The 14,850-nt window shown below is 40.0% G+C and overlaps 1 protein-coding gene across 6 annotated transcripts in view; it reads right to left on the reverse strand.

Annotated features, from left to right (window-relative positions):
• Ubn2 (ubinuclein 2) overlaps positions 1 to 14,850 on the reverse strand; it is a 93,294-nt gene that overhangs the window by 26,477 nt on the left and 51,967 nt on the right. For 3 of the 6 annotated variants that reach the window (XM_076913527.1, XM_034519122.2, XM_076913526.1), the window contains exons 13-17: positions 12,933 to 12,975; positions 10,765 to 10,815; positions 8,148 to 9,695; positions 1,068 to 1,299; positions 712 to 801 (exon numbers count right to left, since the gene is read on the reverse strand). In XM_076913527.1, coding sequence (XP_076769642.1) covers positions 712 to 801; positions 1,068 to 1,299; positions 8,148 to 9,695; positions 10,765 to 10,815; positions 12,933 to 12,975 — 1,964 coding nt within the window. The remainder of the gene's footprint in view (positions 1 to 711; positions 802 to 1,067; positions 1,300 to 8,147; positions 9,696 to 10,764; positions 10,816 to 12,932; positions 12,976 to 14,850) is intronic. The other 3 variants (XM_034519121.2, XM_076913529.1, XM_076913530.1) reach the window with 2 other exon arrangements.

The following is a 14,850-nucleotide window of genomic DNA, read 5'->3' on the forward strand; positions in this document are numbered from 1 at the left end:
TGCAGATGGTTATGAGTTGCCATGACCTGAACTCGGGTGCCCTCTAAGAGCAGTAAGTGACTTGAACTGCTGAGCTCCTGACTGTGCCTGCAGAGAAAAACTCTATGTGTGCAACAATGTACACAGCACAGTGCTCACTTGTGTGGAAGTGAGAGGACACTTCTGTGAAGCTGGTCTCATTTACCTCTTTTTGTGGGTTCTGGGGACTGAACTCAAGTGCCTTTACCTGCTTGTGGAGCCATCTTGTTAGCATCGATGACTTTGGTTAATTATTTTATAAATTCATACTTAGGCAACACATCTATATAATAAAACCCTTTAAAAAAGTCTTCTTGGGTTTGAGAGATGGCTCAGCAGTTAAGAGCATTGGCTGTTTTTACAGAACACCTGGGTTCAAGTCCCAGCACCCACATGACAGCTCACAACAGTCTGTAACTCCAGTTCCAGGGAATCTGACATACATGTAGGCCAAACATCAAATGTACATAAAAACCAAACAAACCTAGTTTTTTTTTTTTGTTTTTTAAAGTCTTATGTCTAACAGATCTCACTTATCCTTTTCTTTTTTTCTTAAAAGTGTTTGTTGCCACTGAGGAGACAGTCAAATGAAAAACTTCCCTGGCATTTTGTCATTTCATCCCCACCATCTGAAGAACGCTTAATCAGCATCTATAAACACTTATAGATGATAGAGACAAGCAGTTTGCTTACCATTAAATGCTTGCTGTAAGTGTGTAGGCAGAGGTGAGTGGGAAAGGGTTGCTGCGTGCTGAGTTCCTGGTTGTAAACTCTTTAGTAAATCTGAGAGGAAAACACACTTGTCAGTGATCTTAAGATGTGAGCCCCTTAGATCAAACTTAGAAATAATGCCTTTTCTAATACCATTGTAAGCCCAAGCTCTAATATGTAATACTACAGCACACACACTTAAAAAGTTGACTTATGTAAATATAGTCATGATTATGCTAAGAAACCCCCCAACTTTGACTTTCTCTTACATACTGCATTGCAATAACAATGTGGTGTTAGGTGGTTCATTTGCTCATTTAAAACAGAGCCCCACTTACTCTGAGTTAGGCTATGATGGAGAGCCGCTGAGGTAGATCCCGAGGTGGTTGTCACTCCAGCTGTGTCCGTTCCAAAGCCAAGTAGCTCCAAGGGAAACTGGAAGGGCATGGTCACTGGAACAAGGCCACCCAGCATCCCAAAAGGAGTCACAGTTTGATTTGTTACAGACAAAGGTGATGTCATGAGAGTCAGAGGTGAGGCATTAGCCAATAATGATGCTCCTGCTGTGGACTGTGTAGAAACCAGGGGTCAAAATAGATAAGCAATAAAGCATTGTACCTAAATTAACATATTCATGGATGCAAGACTGTCTCTTTATCCGTTCTAACAAATCAGGAAGAAATTAAGACTGAGGTGAAAAATATAATCCAGAGTTACTAATAACGGTTCTGAAAATCTGCAAGTGACATTTGAATACTTCTGTGTACACAGCTCTTTTGTTGGCACTGTAGTCTACATCTTAGATGTCAATGCCCATTCTTGCTGGTAAGCCTCAAAGTCCAAAACTTACACTTCTCCTTCTCTGCTTCTCCTTCCAAAACCAGACACGAGTCACCAGGAAGCAATTCTAGCCACCTCCGCTGGGATTCTGCAGGCTCAATCCCTGGCACTGGATTAGCTGCTGTCCTCATCCCTCCCCAAGTTCGTGCTCTTACATGTGCTTCCCTAGAGCTGATAACTGCTCAACCCCAACCCACAAAGTGCTCCAACTGTAGGACAGCACAGCGCCTCTCCACACCCCACCCGACTCTCTTTCCTTTTACATCTTCACTGTTATTTCTAGATTCCCTTCATTGCCCAGTAATAATCTGATATTATTTGTATTCCTTAAAAAAAAAAAAAATCCTCCTGAAGGACAGCCTCCATTTCCACAGTCTAGTTTCTCCAGAACTGCTGGAAGCTGGCTTCCATTGCGCTGCTTTTCTGAGATTAGACTAAGTGTAAATGTTTTCTCACCGGGTGGTGGTGGTGCAAGCCTTTAATCCCAGAACTTGGGATGCAGAGCCAGGTGGATCTCTGTGAGTTTGAGGCCAGCTTGGTTTACATAGCAAGTTTCGGGCTTGCTAGAACTTCCAAAAAGTTTTTTTTTTTTTTAAATTGACAGTACATATTAGCTATTGTTAGTTTTGTGTGCTTACTTCTACTAAAATACTTCATATTAAGAGTTGATGTTTTATTTATTTTTTCAAATAGGTTCTCTGTGTAGCCCAGGCTGACCAGAACTCATTATAAAATACCATCTAACCTTGAAATCCAAGTCTTCCAGCCTCAACATCTTAAGTATTGTGACTACAGGAATGCCTCAGACACCACCATGCCTGGTAAGGGTTGAAGGTTTTATTTCTTAATGTGCTAGAAAATACATGTAACTTTCCCATACATGTGTGGCATATTCATATTATACATTCCAGGGTTCACTACTGCTGAACAGAAGTGGTACCACTCTGCAGAAGCCATCTCGTTTTGCTTCCACTCCACCATTTCCTCTTCTTTCCTCCTCTCCTTTGTTACCAAGGAGATTTATAAGGTCAGTTCTGACCTGTCACCTCAGGTTTAATCCTATGAATCAGAGTTTAGTGAATAACACCACGTGGGCTTCCAACACTTAATGTGACATTTCCAAAACTGGTATCACCTGGTCTCCCACATTTCCTGCTTTCAGCAGGCATTTCTTTTTCAGGTGTGGGGACTGAGATCTTAAATCTGCAGGTCTCAAAACTGAAGGACAGTTTCCTCTTTACCAACTTTCTCCTTACACCTAAGTACTAATCCTCTGTTAAGTAACACTTGGAAAGGTTGCCAGCCTTTTTCTTTATTATGCTGATTCTGATAATACAGTGGGTACATTTATGAAAAAATACCCAGTTAAAGCAACCAGGATAAAAAGGATCCTGTATCAGTTTAAAAGTAAGCAATAATGATTCCTTCTTTGTAAACATTAAATCCAGTGTAGTTTCAAGACAGTCTCCAAGGCTGTATCCTGAATGGACTTCCTCAGTGAAAACAGAAAATAATGCAAATGAGTTAAACCTTTTAAAGTCTTTCTGCAAGAATCTAACTGAAGTGTTACCACAGACAGAGAAGATAAATTGGGGCAAGTCCTATTTTAAAAAACAACTTGAATAGCAGCAATTTAAAAAATATGTTATAACTAATGTTTTATACTTTCTAAGAATTTTCCAAATCTGATTTTATTATTAACTGGAATGTCAGGTAATCTCTATGTTACACTGTCATGCAGAAGTTTCTGTAAGGGGCACTTTAGGAAGTAGAAAACCCACTGTTTATAACATTTGGCAGCACTATCTAGGTAAGCAGAATATACAGCGTCCATAATCAGACATGTTTTCTAAGCTTTCTCCATTCTGAGAAAAAATATGAATGGAAATTGCTTTTCTCAGGCAGGCACTTGTTCTTCTAAAGCTATTCATTCTGTCTGGTGAGACAGCTGTTTCTCATCCACCCAGAATAATATTCTGAAATGTAGCCATACCATTCTCCTAGTTAAGACCTCTTTTTAACAGCTTCCCTTCCTCACAGTGTAAATCCCAGTCCCAGGTCCCCTTGACACAGTGTGGGTCTCTCCCCATACTTTGCTCACACAGCACACGAGGGCTCTTTCACTTGGCATTTTTATACTGTTATTTCCTCTAGCCCGTCCCAATTTCTTCTTTACACATGGCTGTGCCCTGTTTCTCCAACTCTCAGCTCAAATTCCTTTAACAGGCCTTCTGTAGTCTATGGTCTTAGCAACAACCAATTTTTAACATATTTTCATAGCACATGCTTTTAAAAAACCCTTGTGTTTAGTTTATCTAAAAGGTATGTTCCATGAGAGCGGGTATAGAATGTAGTTTACCCTGGTCCCCCGGCACAGAGAAGAGAGCTTGGCACACAGTACTTGGCACAGTTTGCATACTGAATGATGACTTCTAGAATCATAAAGAGGCAAATATGGGGTCATACCAAGTCAGTAAGTTGAAGGTCAAGAAAGAGGAAGAACCTTCTGGAAGGCAAGTTATTAAGTAGAAGTAGACAGAATTAATAATAAGATTTGAACTTCCAGCCTTTGTTAAATGACCTATCTTTTCACTGTGCTTCAGATAGCCCTGCAGATGCCTTGTAGACAGGAGGTGCAGCTTTCGAGAGCAATAGGCCCCAAATTTACTCCCTCATCAAGGAACATCTGCTTTCAGCACCTGGGTTCAGTAGGCATCTGGAGGCTACGAGCAGCTGAGAACACTTCAGAGACGCTATTGCACAGTTGCAGAGGCTACATGATGTTAATAAACTCTTGACTTTTTCCTGAGTCAAACCAGTAAGAGATAAAAACAGATCAAAGAAGGCAGGCATCTTGGGGTTTCTGTGTCATAAAGCCACTTGGGAGTGGAAGAGTACCAGGAAGAAACTTGTCTGGAGCACAGATATTGTCATGCACACAGATTTTCTTGCTGACAGATCAGTTATTCTTAAGATAGTGAATGGCTTCCTTTGGGATAATTGATAACCAAATACAAGAAGGTCAGATAGATTTCCGAGGTGAAACAAAGTGAAGGACAATTTAACCAGGTACTTGAAGGACAATGAAGTAAAGAATAATACACAAAACCAAGTTTTAAGTATAGAAAACTCCTTTAACCTTTCATAATAAGAAAGTAATGAAGCCATAACTCTGATAGTGCAACAAAGACAATACTTATGCCATGGGGGATTTAACCAAAATCTGATTACCTTTTCAGCAAGACGGCACAGTTATACAAGAACTGAAATTTTTATTTTTATAATGGATGTCACAAGGTAACTAATGGCAACATTTGTAAAATTAAGTTTGTCATTCATTCTTCCTTGTACGAAGTCTCATTATGCTCACTATGTGTAACCTTGACTGATCTGGAACTCACTGAAGACTAGGCTGAACTCAAACTCAGAGATGTCCTGCCTCTACCTGGGACTAAGGTGAGCCACACCACACCTGGTTGCCATTACATTACTCCTTCAAGCTGGGCATGGTGGTGCATTCCTATAACCTCAGCACACAGGAAGCAGTGACCTTCTTGAAGGCCTTGCTCAGAAAAAAACAAAACTCTGGATGGTAAGGAGAAGAGTACAGACCAGGAACTACTACTTTTGTTGAAATTTCATTTTTTTTTCTTTGATTAAATTAAAGGCTAATTTTAGAAAGTTGCTTCTTTAGCAAATATGAACAGTAATGAAGGCTAATTCTCAGATTTTATCTATAATTAACAATTTTAACAAATAATCCCCATAATCAGTGTATTTGAGTTTTGTTATTTACCTTTCTACCCCTTTTCTTTAACCCTCTCTTTGGCGACAGGTCTAACTAACTTGCCGGTCTTGAATTTACAGGCTCAAGTGAATCTTTTAACTTAGTACTGGGATCTAGGTGAAAAACATCACGCAGCTTTATTTTATGATGAAAACTTTTTTAAAAAAAAAACAAAGATAAAACATTACTATGGAGTTGAACCAGTGAAGTGCCAGTAAATTAAATTAGTATTCCTGAACCCATAGGAATGGAGAAGAATGATTTAAGTGGAAGAATGATGACTTGCTATTATTAAACATATATTCAGCACCAAGTCTTACACTATACTGAACTACATGACACCTCTACAAATAGGAAGGAGAGAACTTCATTAAATTACCATTCCACAAATTAGGAAGCAGAAAGAACTTAAAGCACTAACTTAGACAATGCATTTCACAGATGAGTCACATTCTCATGAGCCACAGACTTAAGTACCTGTACCTGATAAAATACATATTTTCAAAAAGGTCTTTACAACATAGTATTATGTAAGACAGCTTTTTGAAAACACCCTACAAATAAAAGGCGGTGGGCACAGGTGGCTTTCTCTTGTCTCTAAATTTGCTCACAGTGAATATACATTACTTCCAGGAGGAAAAAATGTGAAAGAGGCCACATCATTAATGTAAAGAGCAAGCCTCTCGGAAGGCTCAAAATATAGACAAGGCAGAAAAACGAACACAGTACAAGATGATTTAGAAGTCAGAGCCAAAAGTGTATGAATGACATATCAGACGTGTTAGTCCAAGGCTGTCATTCAACAGTTGGGAGACTGTAACAGATTGCTACAATCCCAAAGTAGCCTGGGCTGAAACTAGCCTGCACTACAGAGGAAGATTCTGCCTCCCAAAACGCTAAGTTGGGTGTGGCAGCACATGCTGCGAATCTCAGCTTCAGGGACAGGTAGGAGTGCAGTAGGGTCCTAGCCAGTCTGGTCTGTATACAAATGTCTACTCTCTAAACAAATCTAAAAAAGCACTGAAGCACAAACAACTACCAAACACAGAATAACACAGTCTTTATTTTTATCAAAAAAAAAAAAATCTTAAAATTACATTTATTCTTGGTGCCATGGTACATGGATGTGGAGGCCAGAGGACAAATTTCGGGAGTCTGTTCTCCTTCTACCATGTGGGTCTCAGAGATCGAACTCAAGTCGTTACACTTGGTGGCAAGCACCTTTACCCATTCAGCCATCTCACTGACTGAAAATAAAATATTCTTGAGCTGAAAAAATAGTCAGGTCTGAGGTTCTTTATGTCCTAAGTACAAAATTAATGTAATTAGATAAACACAGCTATAGTCTAAGAATACTGAGATTTAAAAGGTACATTTTGTACTCATTTCAGAAGAATAAACACATCACTTATAAAAGGGTATAATATAATCATCACAATCTCAGACTTTTCTATAATCCTAAATGCCATACAAGGAATCCTGAGGGGCAGTTTAAGAGCCAGGAAGTGTACTCTCAGTAAGTGTTACAGTACACAAAGATGTGACCAGTTGTGCAACAGCAATGGTGAAGGAAATACTATTTCTGTCCCTTCTAGCAAACAGGCTTTGACTAACTGAGGGCAAATTTACACTATAAATTAACAAACTGGGAAGATGTGGTATATAGGCATTCCACATTAAGCAGACAGAATTACACATAACTAAAAAGTTAATGTAAAATAAAATTTTAGAGAGGATAAATGCTTAAAGAAAAATAATACAAATGTATACATTTGATTTAATAACTAAAGAAGGTAGCACAATGGTTAAGAACACTTGCTGCTCTTTCAGAGGACTAGAGGTTGGTTTCTAGCATCCAAGTTAGGCTGACACCTGCCTGTAATGCCAGCTCCAGGGAATCTGTCGCCATCTTCCGGCCTTCTTAAGCACTGCACCCAATATGAACATCATGCCCTCTCACACATTTATAAAGACAGAAGAAAATTAGTCGAGTGAAAATATGCTAAACTCCTGCACTACTACTATTCTGTTTTTTGCTTTTAGTAAGAGAGAGTTTGTGGAGATTTTCTTTCCTCAATAGAGTGTCATACAGCCCATGCTGGCCTTGAACCTGATGTGTAACTAAAGGTAACTTTGAACTTCTGAACATCTGGCCTCCACCTTGCCAAAAATTAGGATTGCAGGAGTGCACCACCATGCCTAAGAGATAAAGTTTTAAATATCCACTCAACTTTTGCTTTTCAGAACAAATGTTAAGGTAAATGTGATTTTTTTCCCTGGTATTGGGGATTGACCTTGGGGTTTCACAAGTGTTAGAGAGACTATCACTATGCCCCTTCTAAAGCTTGCTTGCTTGCGTGTTCTCTTTTTCTCTCTCTCTCTCTCTCTCTCTCTCTCTCTCTCTCTCTCTCTCTCTCTCTCTCTCTCTTTCTTTCTTTTTAAGACACTGTTATACAGCCCAGGTTAGCTGAGAATCCCCTGAATATAGCTCAGGCTGGCCTTCAACTTGAGTTCTTCCTGCTTCAGCCTTCCATGTGCTAGGATTACAGGTGTGTGGCACCATACACATGGCCTAACATGGTACTTGATTGAAAAATAAAAAACCCACATTCCAATGAAGACTTCCCCCAGCACTATGATGTCAACACTGAGAGCATTTCATAGGCATGGCTGTCACCGGCCCATTTTAAACACATACTATGTGCTGTATGTATCACCTGGAAAGTCATAAGTGACTCAGAAAGTTTGCTCAATCTTACATTCATTATATAAATACACAGTCCATACATACCTGCACACTGGCTGTTACCACTGAAGTCCCTGAGGCAGAGGTTGGTCTATGTGGAGTAGACAACGGTTTAGTAGCACCCTGTGTTCCACTTCCTGTTCCCCCAGATAGACTAGTCCTATTAGCTCCACTTGAGTTAAGGTTGCTACCTCTGCTGGCAGGTACATTCATTGGGATTCCACTCAAGCTGTTCTTCCCAACAGTTCCAGTGGATGATGAGTTTGTTAGTTTAGAAGGGGCCTGAAGAGTTTTTGTAGTCGGAAGGCCAGAAGTGCGATTTGAGGGCAACAAATTCAGAGTGGGAGACTGTCTGCTGATGTTCATTCCACTGGGCTGTTTATGGACAGGGTTGTTACTTGTGGAGTGGCTACTCTGGGCTACTAGTGTGTTTGGACTAGAAGAACTTGGGCAAACAGCAGGCTTGGGAGTTGGGCTGGATTTAGAAATCAGTTTAGTAGATATTGAAGGCTTAGCAGACAGAGAGGGCTTGGGTGAAACAGAAGGCTTAGGTGAGGGCAAAGGTTTGGGAGATGTGGCAGGTTTGGGAGATGCGGCAAGTTTGGGAGATGCAGTCATTGAAAAGGGAGATTTGAAACCCTGCGTGGAGATTTGTGACACCATAGCCTTGGCTAAATAGTTACTGGAGGTAGTGGTACTCGGTGCTGTCCTAGAGACCAGGGGGTGGGGCCCCTGAGAACCATTTCCAGGTGATGGGGTAGACAAAGGGAGGCGATACATCAGTGGCTTATCTGAAGTCTTGAGTAGTTGGGACGAACAGGAAAGTTGGGGGTTATTACTTAATTTCACAACTGGGTTGGTCTGTGATTTACTAATGGTAGCTTGTAATGGAGACACATAGTTCTGCTGGACAGCTGAGTGCTGGTGCACCTTTGTTACTTGTGTTAACGAAGAAGCATCTTGGGCCTCTGATGTTCCCAGAGCATGAGAGGAGGCAGCAGCTTGGACTTGGGAGGAGGAGACATGAGTCTGTGAAGAGGAAGAAGCATGTATCTGGCTTGACCTTTGCAGTCCTTGCTGGAGTAGCCTGGCTGGCAAAGGCTCTAAGGAAACTTTAGGGTTCTGAATTGAAGAACCAGCAATAAGGCCTGAAGAAATACCAGTATGAGCTAAATCCTGGGGTTTCTTTGGTACTGGCCCCGAGTGACCAGCAATAAGACTTGATGAGTGAGCAGTCTGAGCAGAATCTAGCTTTTTGGGAGCAGCCAGTGGTAGCTTACTCATGATACTTGCCAGCTTCTCTTCCCTCAGTCCTGGCCGAGGTTTCGTAGTTGGCACAGTTAGCCTTGAACCAACTGAGGGGCCCTTGTTCCCATTGTTGATGACAGCTAAAGCTTCAGACACAAGATCCAGTGAGGCTGAGGGGAGAGACAGGTCTTCATCTAGGGAGTCATCAAGGCAGATGGTTTCTTGAGCTGGTACTGAGCCAGAGCTGGCTGAGGCAGCGATGGATGTGCTGGAGCTCGTGGAAGGACCACCACCTGAAGCCGCCATGGATGCAGGAGCTTTGGGGTCTTTTTTGGGGCTACATTCCTAGCATAAACAGCATTATATTAGAAAAAAGATATAGAGTTAATTTGCAAATTTTAAATTTAGTTTTTATAAGACTAAAATTCTTATGATGACTAAAATTATTATTTTTTTGGTTATTTTGCTTGTTCTGATATAGGTCTGTTTATAGCCTTGCCTGTTCTGGAACTCCTTATGTAGATTAGGCTGGCCTTGAACTCACAAAGATCTATGTGCCTCTGCCTCCCAAGTACTGATATAAAAGTCATATACCAAGGTATGGGCTCTCTATTTTAAAGCTAGAAATCTTGAAAAGATTGCCAAAACCAAAATAACATTAAGACAGTACTCTCTACCCAGCTCTCCAAATAACAGTGTGTGATACATTACACCACCATGTCCTTTGAAAAAGGGGCTAAAGGACACTAACTGGCATCACTCGTTAACTCCACTTAAATCAGAAGTTCAGAACCTGTCAATCCCTGCTTATCAGACACTTTATTGTCCTGTGCTTGGAAAGGACTTCACTTTTGCATCAAGACTATGACTCTTGTCTTATTAATGAGATTTGCTGGGATGCTGGCTCTTGCTCTCCACTTCCTTGTATTTCGACAGCTCCCAACCACCAGTGTATTAGGAAACTAGTCAGTTATTCAACCATATTTAAATCATTCTACTTATTTTGATGGACATCATTTGTAATGTATCAAATATGTGCTTACTGTCTCCTACAAGTGAGAAGACACTCGTCTAAATCTTAAGTCTAAGTCTTACTGTCATAAGAAAATGAAGGTATCAGTATTTAAAATGCTAAACATCTAAGTGAATATTGTCTGTTAAATTAACTTTCTTAAAATTCAAGGAAGAGTTAAGAGAATTATAGTTTAAAATATTCAGAGAAAAAATACTAGCAAGTTAGAGAGCACCCATTTATTTGTTGAGAGTAATATAAAGTGCTAGATTTCATGTTTAAGATAAGACAAAACTATTGCACAGATCAAGAAATCATTTCAGAGTTGCTGTTAGTTTCTTAGAATGAAAGCATCCCAAACCCAGAGTCGTATAAACTGATGTGTACAGCCACATCACTTACCTTTAGCATAGTGGGGAAAGAACGAACAGGAAGGGTCTTTACCATCACCTCCTATGGTGTTACAGTAAGTAAGCTGTTAAGAATGCTGTTATACTCTGACTTCCATAGCACTTGTCCTAAACTTTTATTCCAAGAACTCCAACTTAAAAGCCTCACTCTCTACAGAAGTGTGGGTAGGAGCCCATTAGGGTCCACTGCTTGCTCAGATGAGGGGTAAACGTGGGACGCATGCTTGAGCATGTTGACAGTCCAAGGACACTGTTACTAAAACTCCGTCATTACAGAGTATAGGACTGTGGTGGGGGCAATAATATCAAAGGTATCACCAGCACAAAGTTTCTATTTTATGTCTCTTTTGGGGGAGGCAGCATCTTTTTTATCCCAAGTTAACCTCCAACTCTATCAGCCAAGGATCACTTGAACTTCTGACGCTCCTGTCTCCACCTCCTGAAGTGCTGGGAGCACAGTTGTGCACCACCGTGACTGCTCTATGTGACAGGAGGGCTTCAAGGAAGCTAGATAAGCACTTACCAAGTGAGCCCTATGCATGGCATGGACATGCCTGCTTTTTATTACCTTTCCACCTTAAATATTCATTTTGGTAGCAAAGGAAGACTTGTTCCTGGCTAAAGAATAGAAGAAATGTGGGAGGGCTCACAATCCAGCTTCTCCTCAGCACTGTTAAAATTATTTTATGTTCTTTTTCCTTGGAGGTAGGAGCAGGTCTGTGTATCCCTGAGTGACCTGGAGTTATGTAGAAGACAGACTGGCCCCAAACGTGCTGCAATTCTTCTGCCTCTCCCTCCAGAGCGCTGGGATTACAGATCAGTATCACTATGCCTAGGTAATTTTATGTTCTAAATTAACAATTTATGGACTGTCCTCTTGAGTATTTAATTGTTTGTGGTATCCACTGACTCTATAATAATATACAGCCCCCCTCAACATAGTTTATATTTCAGACAGTAAGCTCATAGCTTTTGTTTGTTGTTTGTGTTTTTTGTTTTGTTTTATTTTTGTTTATTATTATTCTGGGTCTTTTCTGTGGTGGTGAGATTAAGAACAGACCTCTGCCATGCAAAGTCTACACTCTGTCTGAGATGTCTATAGCCTGTATGTTTGACTGATTAGTATGTAAGCCTAGGATGTGAAACAGTGCATGGCACAAAACCTGTTTTTATCTGCTGTCCTAGGCCAGCCACCTTAAAGGCTTTGCCAAGTAATGCAAAAAAAAAAAAAAAAAGTCCTAACAAAGGGGAAATTTTCAGGCAGGACTGTCCTTCTCTAATCTAGGCCCTTGGCCAAGACATAACTGTCTTCATGTCTCTGCTGTTCCCTCTCTCCTCATCTGTAACTAAAGATGTAATTCTTTCAGGGCCCTGATTGTTTGCTTTTTGTTTTTTAAAGATTTATTTTTATGTGGGTGAATAGACTGCTGTCTGCAGACACACCAGAAGAGGACAACAGATCCTATTACAGATGGTTGTGAGCTACCATGTAGTTGCCGGGAATTAAACTCAGGACCTTTGGAAGAACCACTGAGCCATCTTTTTATCCCCCTCTGGGACCTGTTTTATACCGGCTTCTTTTCTATTTCTGACTTGTATTAACCCCAGAAAATCCTACCTGCTATACTCTGAAAATAAACTGAAAAGAAACCATAATGTCTCACTCCATATGTAGTCTCTCCATACATAAAGTGACGGGTAGTCTTTCCAAGGGCAGTGAAGCCTCAGTCACAGACCATCAACTGGGTAGTTTCTCTTTGCCTCTGGAATCGCTCCTTCCCAATTACAATCTTGGCTATGTTTTTTGAAAGAGAGTTTCTCTGTGTAGCCCCAGATATGCTAGAACTATCTCTGTAGACCAGGCTGGCCTGGAACTCCTGCCTCTCAAGGGCTGGGATTAAAGGTACATATAACCATGCCCAGTCAACTATGTTTTAAAAGAACATTTGTTTCATTTTATCCAATATTTCTATATAGAATTAATGTATGCAAATTCTCACTGCTCCACAACCTTTCAAATGGACTTTTATGAAGTTGAAATCAAGGAATTTAGCATAGCACCTATTAATCTTTGCTAATCAGCATATGTTCTTTTCATTTTAAAAATCCATCCCAACACTCACCAATTAGGACCAACTACAGATTTTGCTGGACTCTTACCTTGACTTTGGGTTTTGATGCAGGGATCACCTTTTTCTTTGCCCTATGATAAAAGATTAAAATGAGGGTCATTTCAAAAGCAGTTATATGTTACAGATGACAGCAGACTAATCTAACTCTTTCCACTATTGGGAAACATCCTTGAAAGCAGAAACTACATATAAGTATTCATTCAGCTTGCCTGGGGGTACTTAGCAATATTTTTCTAATTCAAATTGACTTAAAGGCCAAGTAATTACTAAAATAAGAAATATAGATAATAAGAAAAATTAAAAACCACATATAAATACACAAAACATAAAATAACTCAAAACAGGTGCCTACAATTATATGCAGAGAAACAGCTTCAAGGTATACCAAATACAAATTAGGGAAATGGGTTATTAATGACATTTTACTTAAGAAAAAAAGGTTTTATTAAAAATTATTTTTAATTGCAAAAATCAAATAAAATGGTCAGAATGATAAGAAATTAATTAATTAAATGGCCAGAAGAAAGCTTTGTGAGTTTGAGGTCACTCTGGTCTATACTGTAAGGTCCAGGCCAGCCTGGGCTATATAGTGAGACCCAGAATCAAAATAAATGAAGCAAGAAACTTTGAACAATTAGGAATTGGCATGAAACACCTTTCTTTCTTTTTTCTTTTTGAGTCAGGCTGCTTTCTCTGTGTAGCCTTGGCTATCTTGAAACTCACTCAATAGATCAAGCTGGCCCCAGAGATCTGCCTGCCTCTGCCTCCCCAGTACTGGGATTAAAGTACCAACACTGCCTGCCTTACCTACCTTATTTCCTGATAAAAATACAAATAAATATATATACATACATGTATACATACAACAAAACACAAAGGTAGCAGTAACAATGGAACGATGTTTTAAAAGCTGAGGAGTGGGCTAAGATGTAGCTCACCGCCCGGCATGGACGGGAACCAGACACAATGGCATGTACTCATGATCTGAGCTATTTGAGAAGCAGAGGCAGTAGAGTCACATGGAGCCCACTAAGACCAGACTGGGCAACAAAGCCAAGACTCTGTCTTAAAGGCGAAAACAGTGTAACTGAAACACAACAGATCTCTGATAATACACTAGCAGTGCCCTTTCTATACACTAAAAATTTCTATTTCTTCTAACTGTATGCATAAAAGGAGAGCAACAGTTTTATAATAGCATCCCAAAATGATAATTAAAAGTACACAGAAGTGCTAAACAAACTATAAGTTGATAACTTTATATATTTCAATATATATATTGAATATATATTATATTCAATAACCCCTTTTTAAGTGCTAGAGATAAAACTAAGGGTAGGTAAGTACTCACTGAACTGAGCTATTTTCCCAGTGGATCAATATGTAACCCCCAAAGCAACCATGACATTCTCCTATGTATTAGGAGAACAAAGGCTCATTCTTTCATAGTAGTCTCCCTGCACTAGGCATGTGGCTGAGAGAAGAGTACCTGCCTAGCTTATGCTGGGACCTGTGTGTAATTTCTGGTAGTAACATTTTTTAAAATTTGATTTTATTCATGAGTGATAATATGTGTGTATAGAGACAAACACGTCTCAGTGCATATGGAGATCAGGGTGAGCTTTCAGGAGTTGGTTTCTCCTTTCACCATTGGGTTCTAGGGCTCCAAGTCAGGTTTATAAGGCAAGTGCTTTTATCCATGGAAACATTTTGCAGACCTAGAAATTTGTTTTCTATTTTTACTAAGGAAATATCCATTTCTGTGTAACACAAGGAAGAAGAACACTAGCTGATCAGCTCATCTGATGCAGTTAATCATGCAGACAGTGAGAACAAGAGGAGCTAACCTAAGCTCCCTGCATAGCTCTCTACTGGAGAGTGCTAACCTAGACTGGGACAGGATCTCAGGACTGTTTCCAAAGTCACCAGTCAAAACAACATGAAAA

The sequence above is a fragment of the Arvicanthis niloticus genome, chromosome 15, assembly GCF_011762505.2.
Source record: "Arvicanthis niloticus isolate mArvNil1 chromosome 15, mArvNil1.pat.X, whole genome shotgun sequence".
Taxonomy (NCBI): domain Eukaryota; kingdom Metazoa; phylum Chordata; class Mammalia; order Rodentia; family Muridae; genus Arvicanthis; species Arvicanthis niloticus.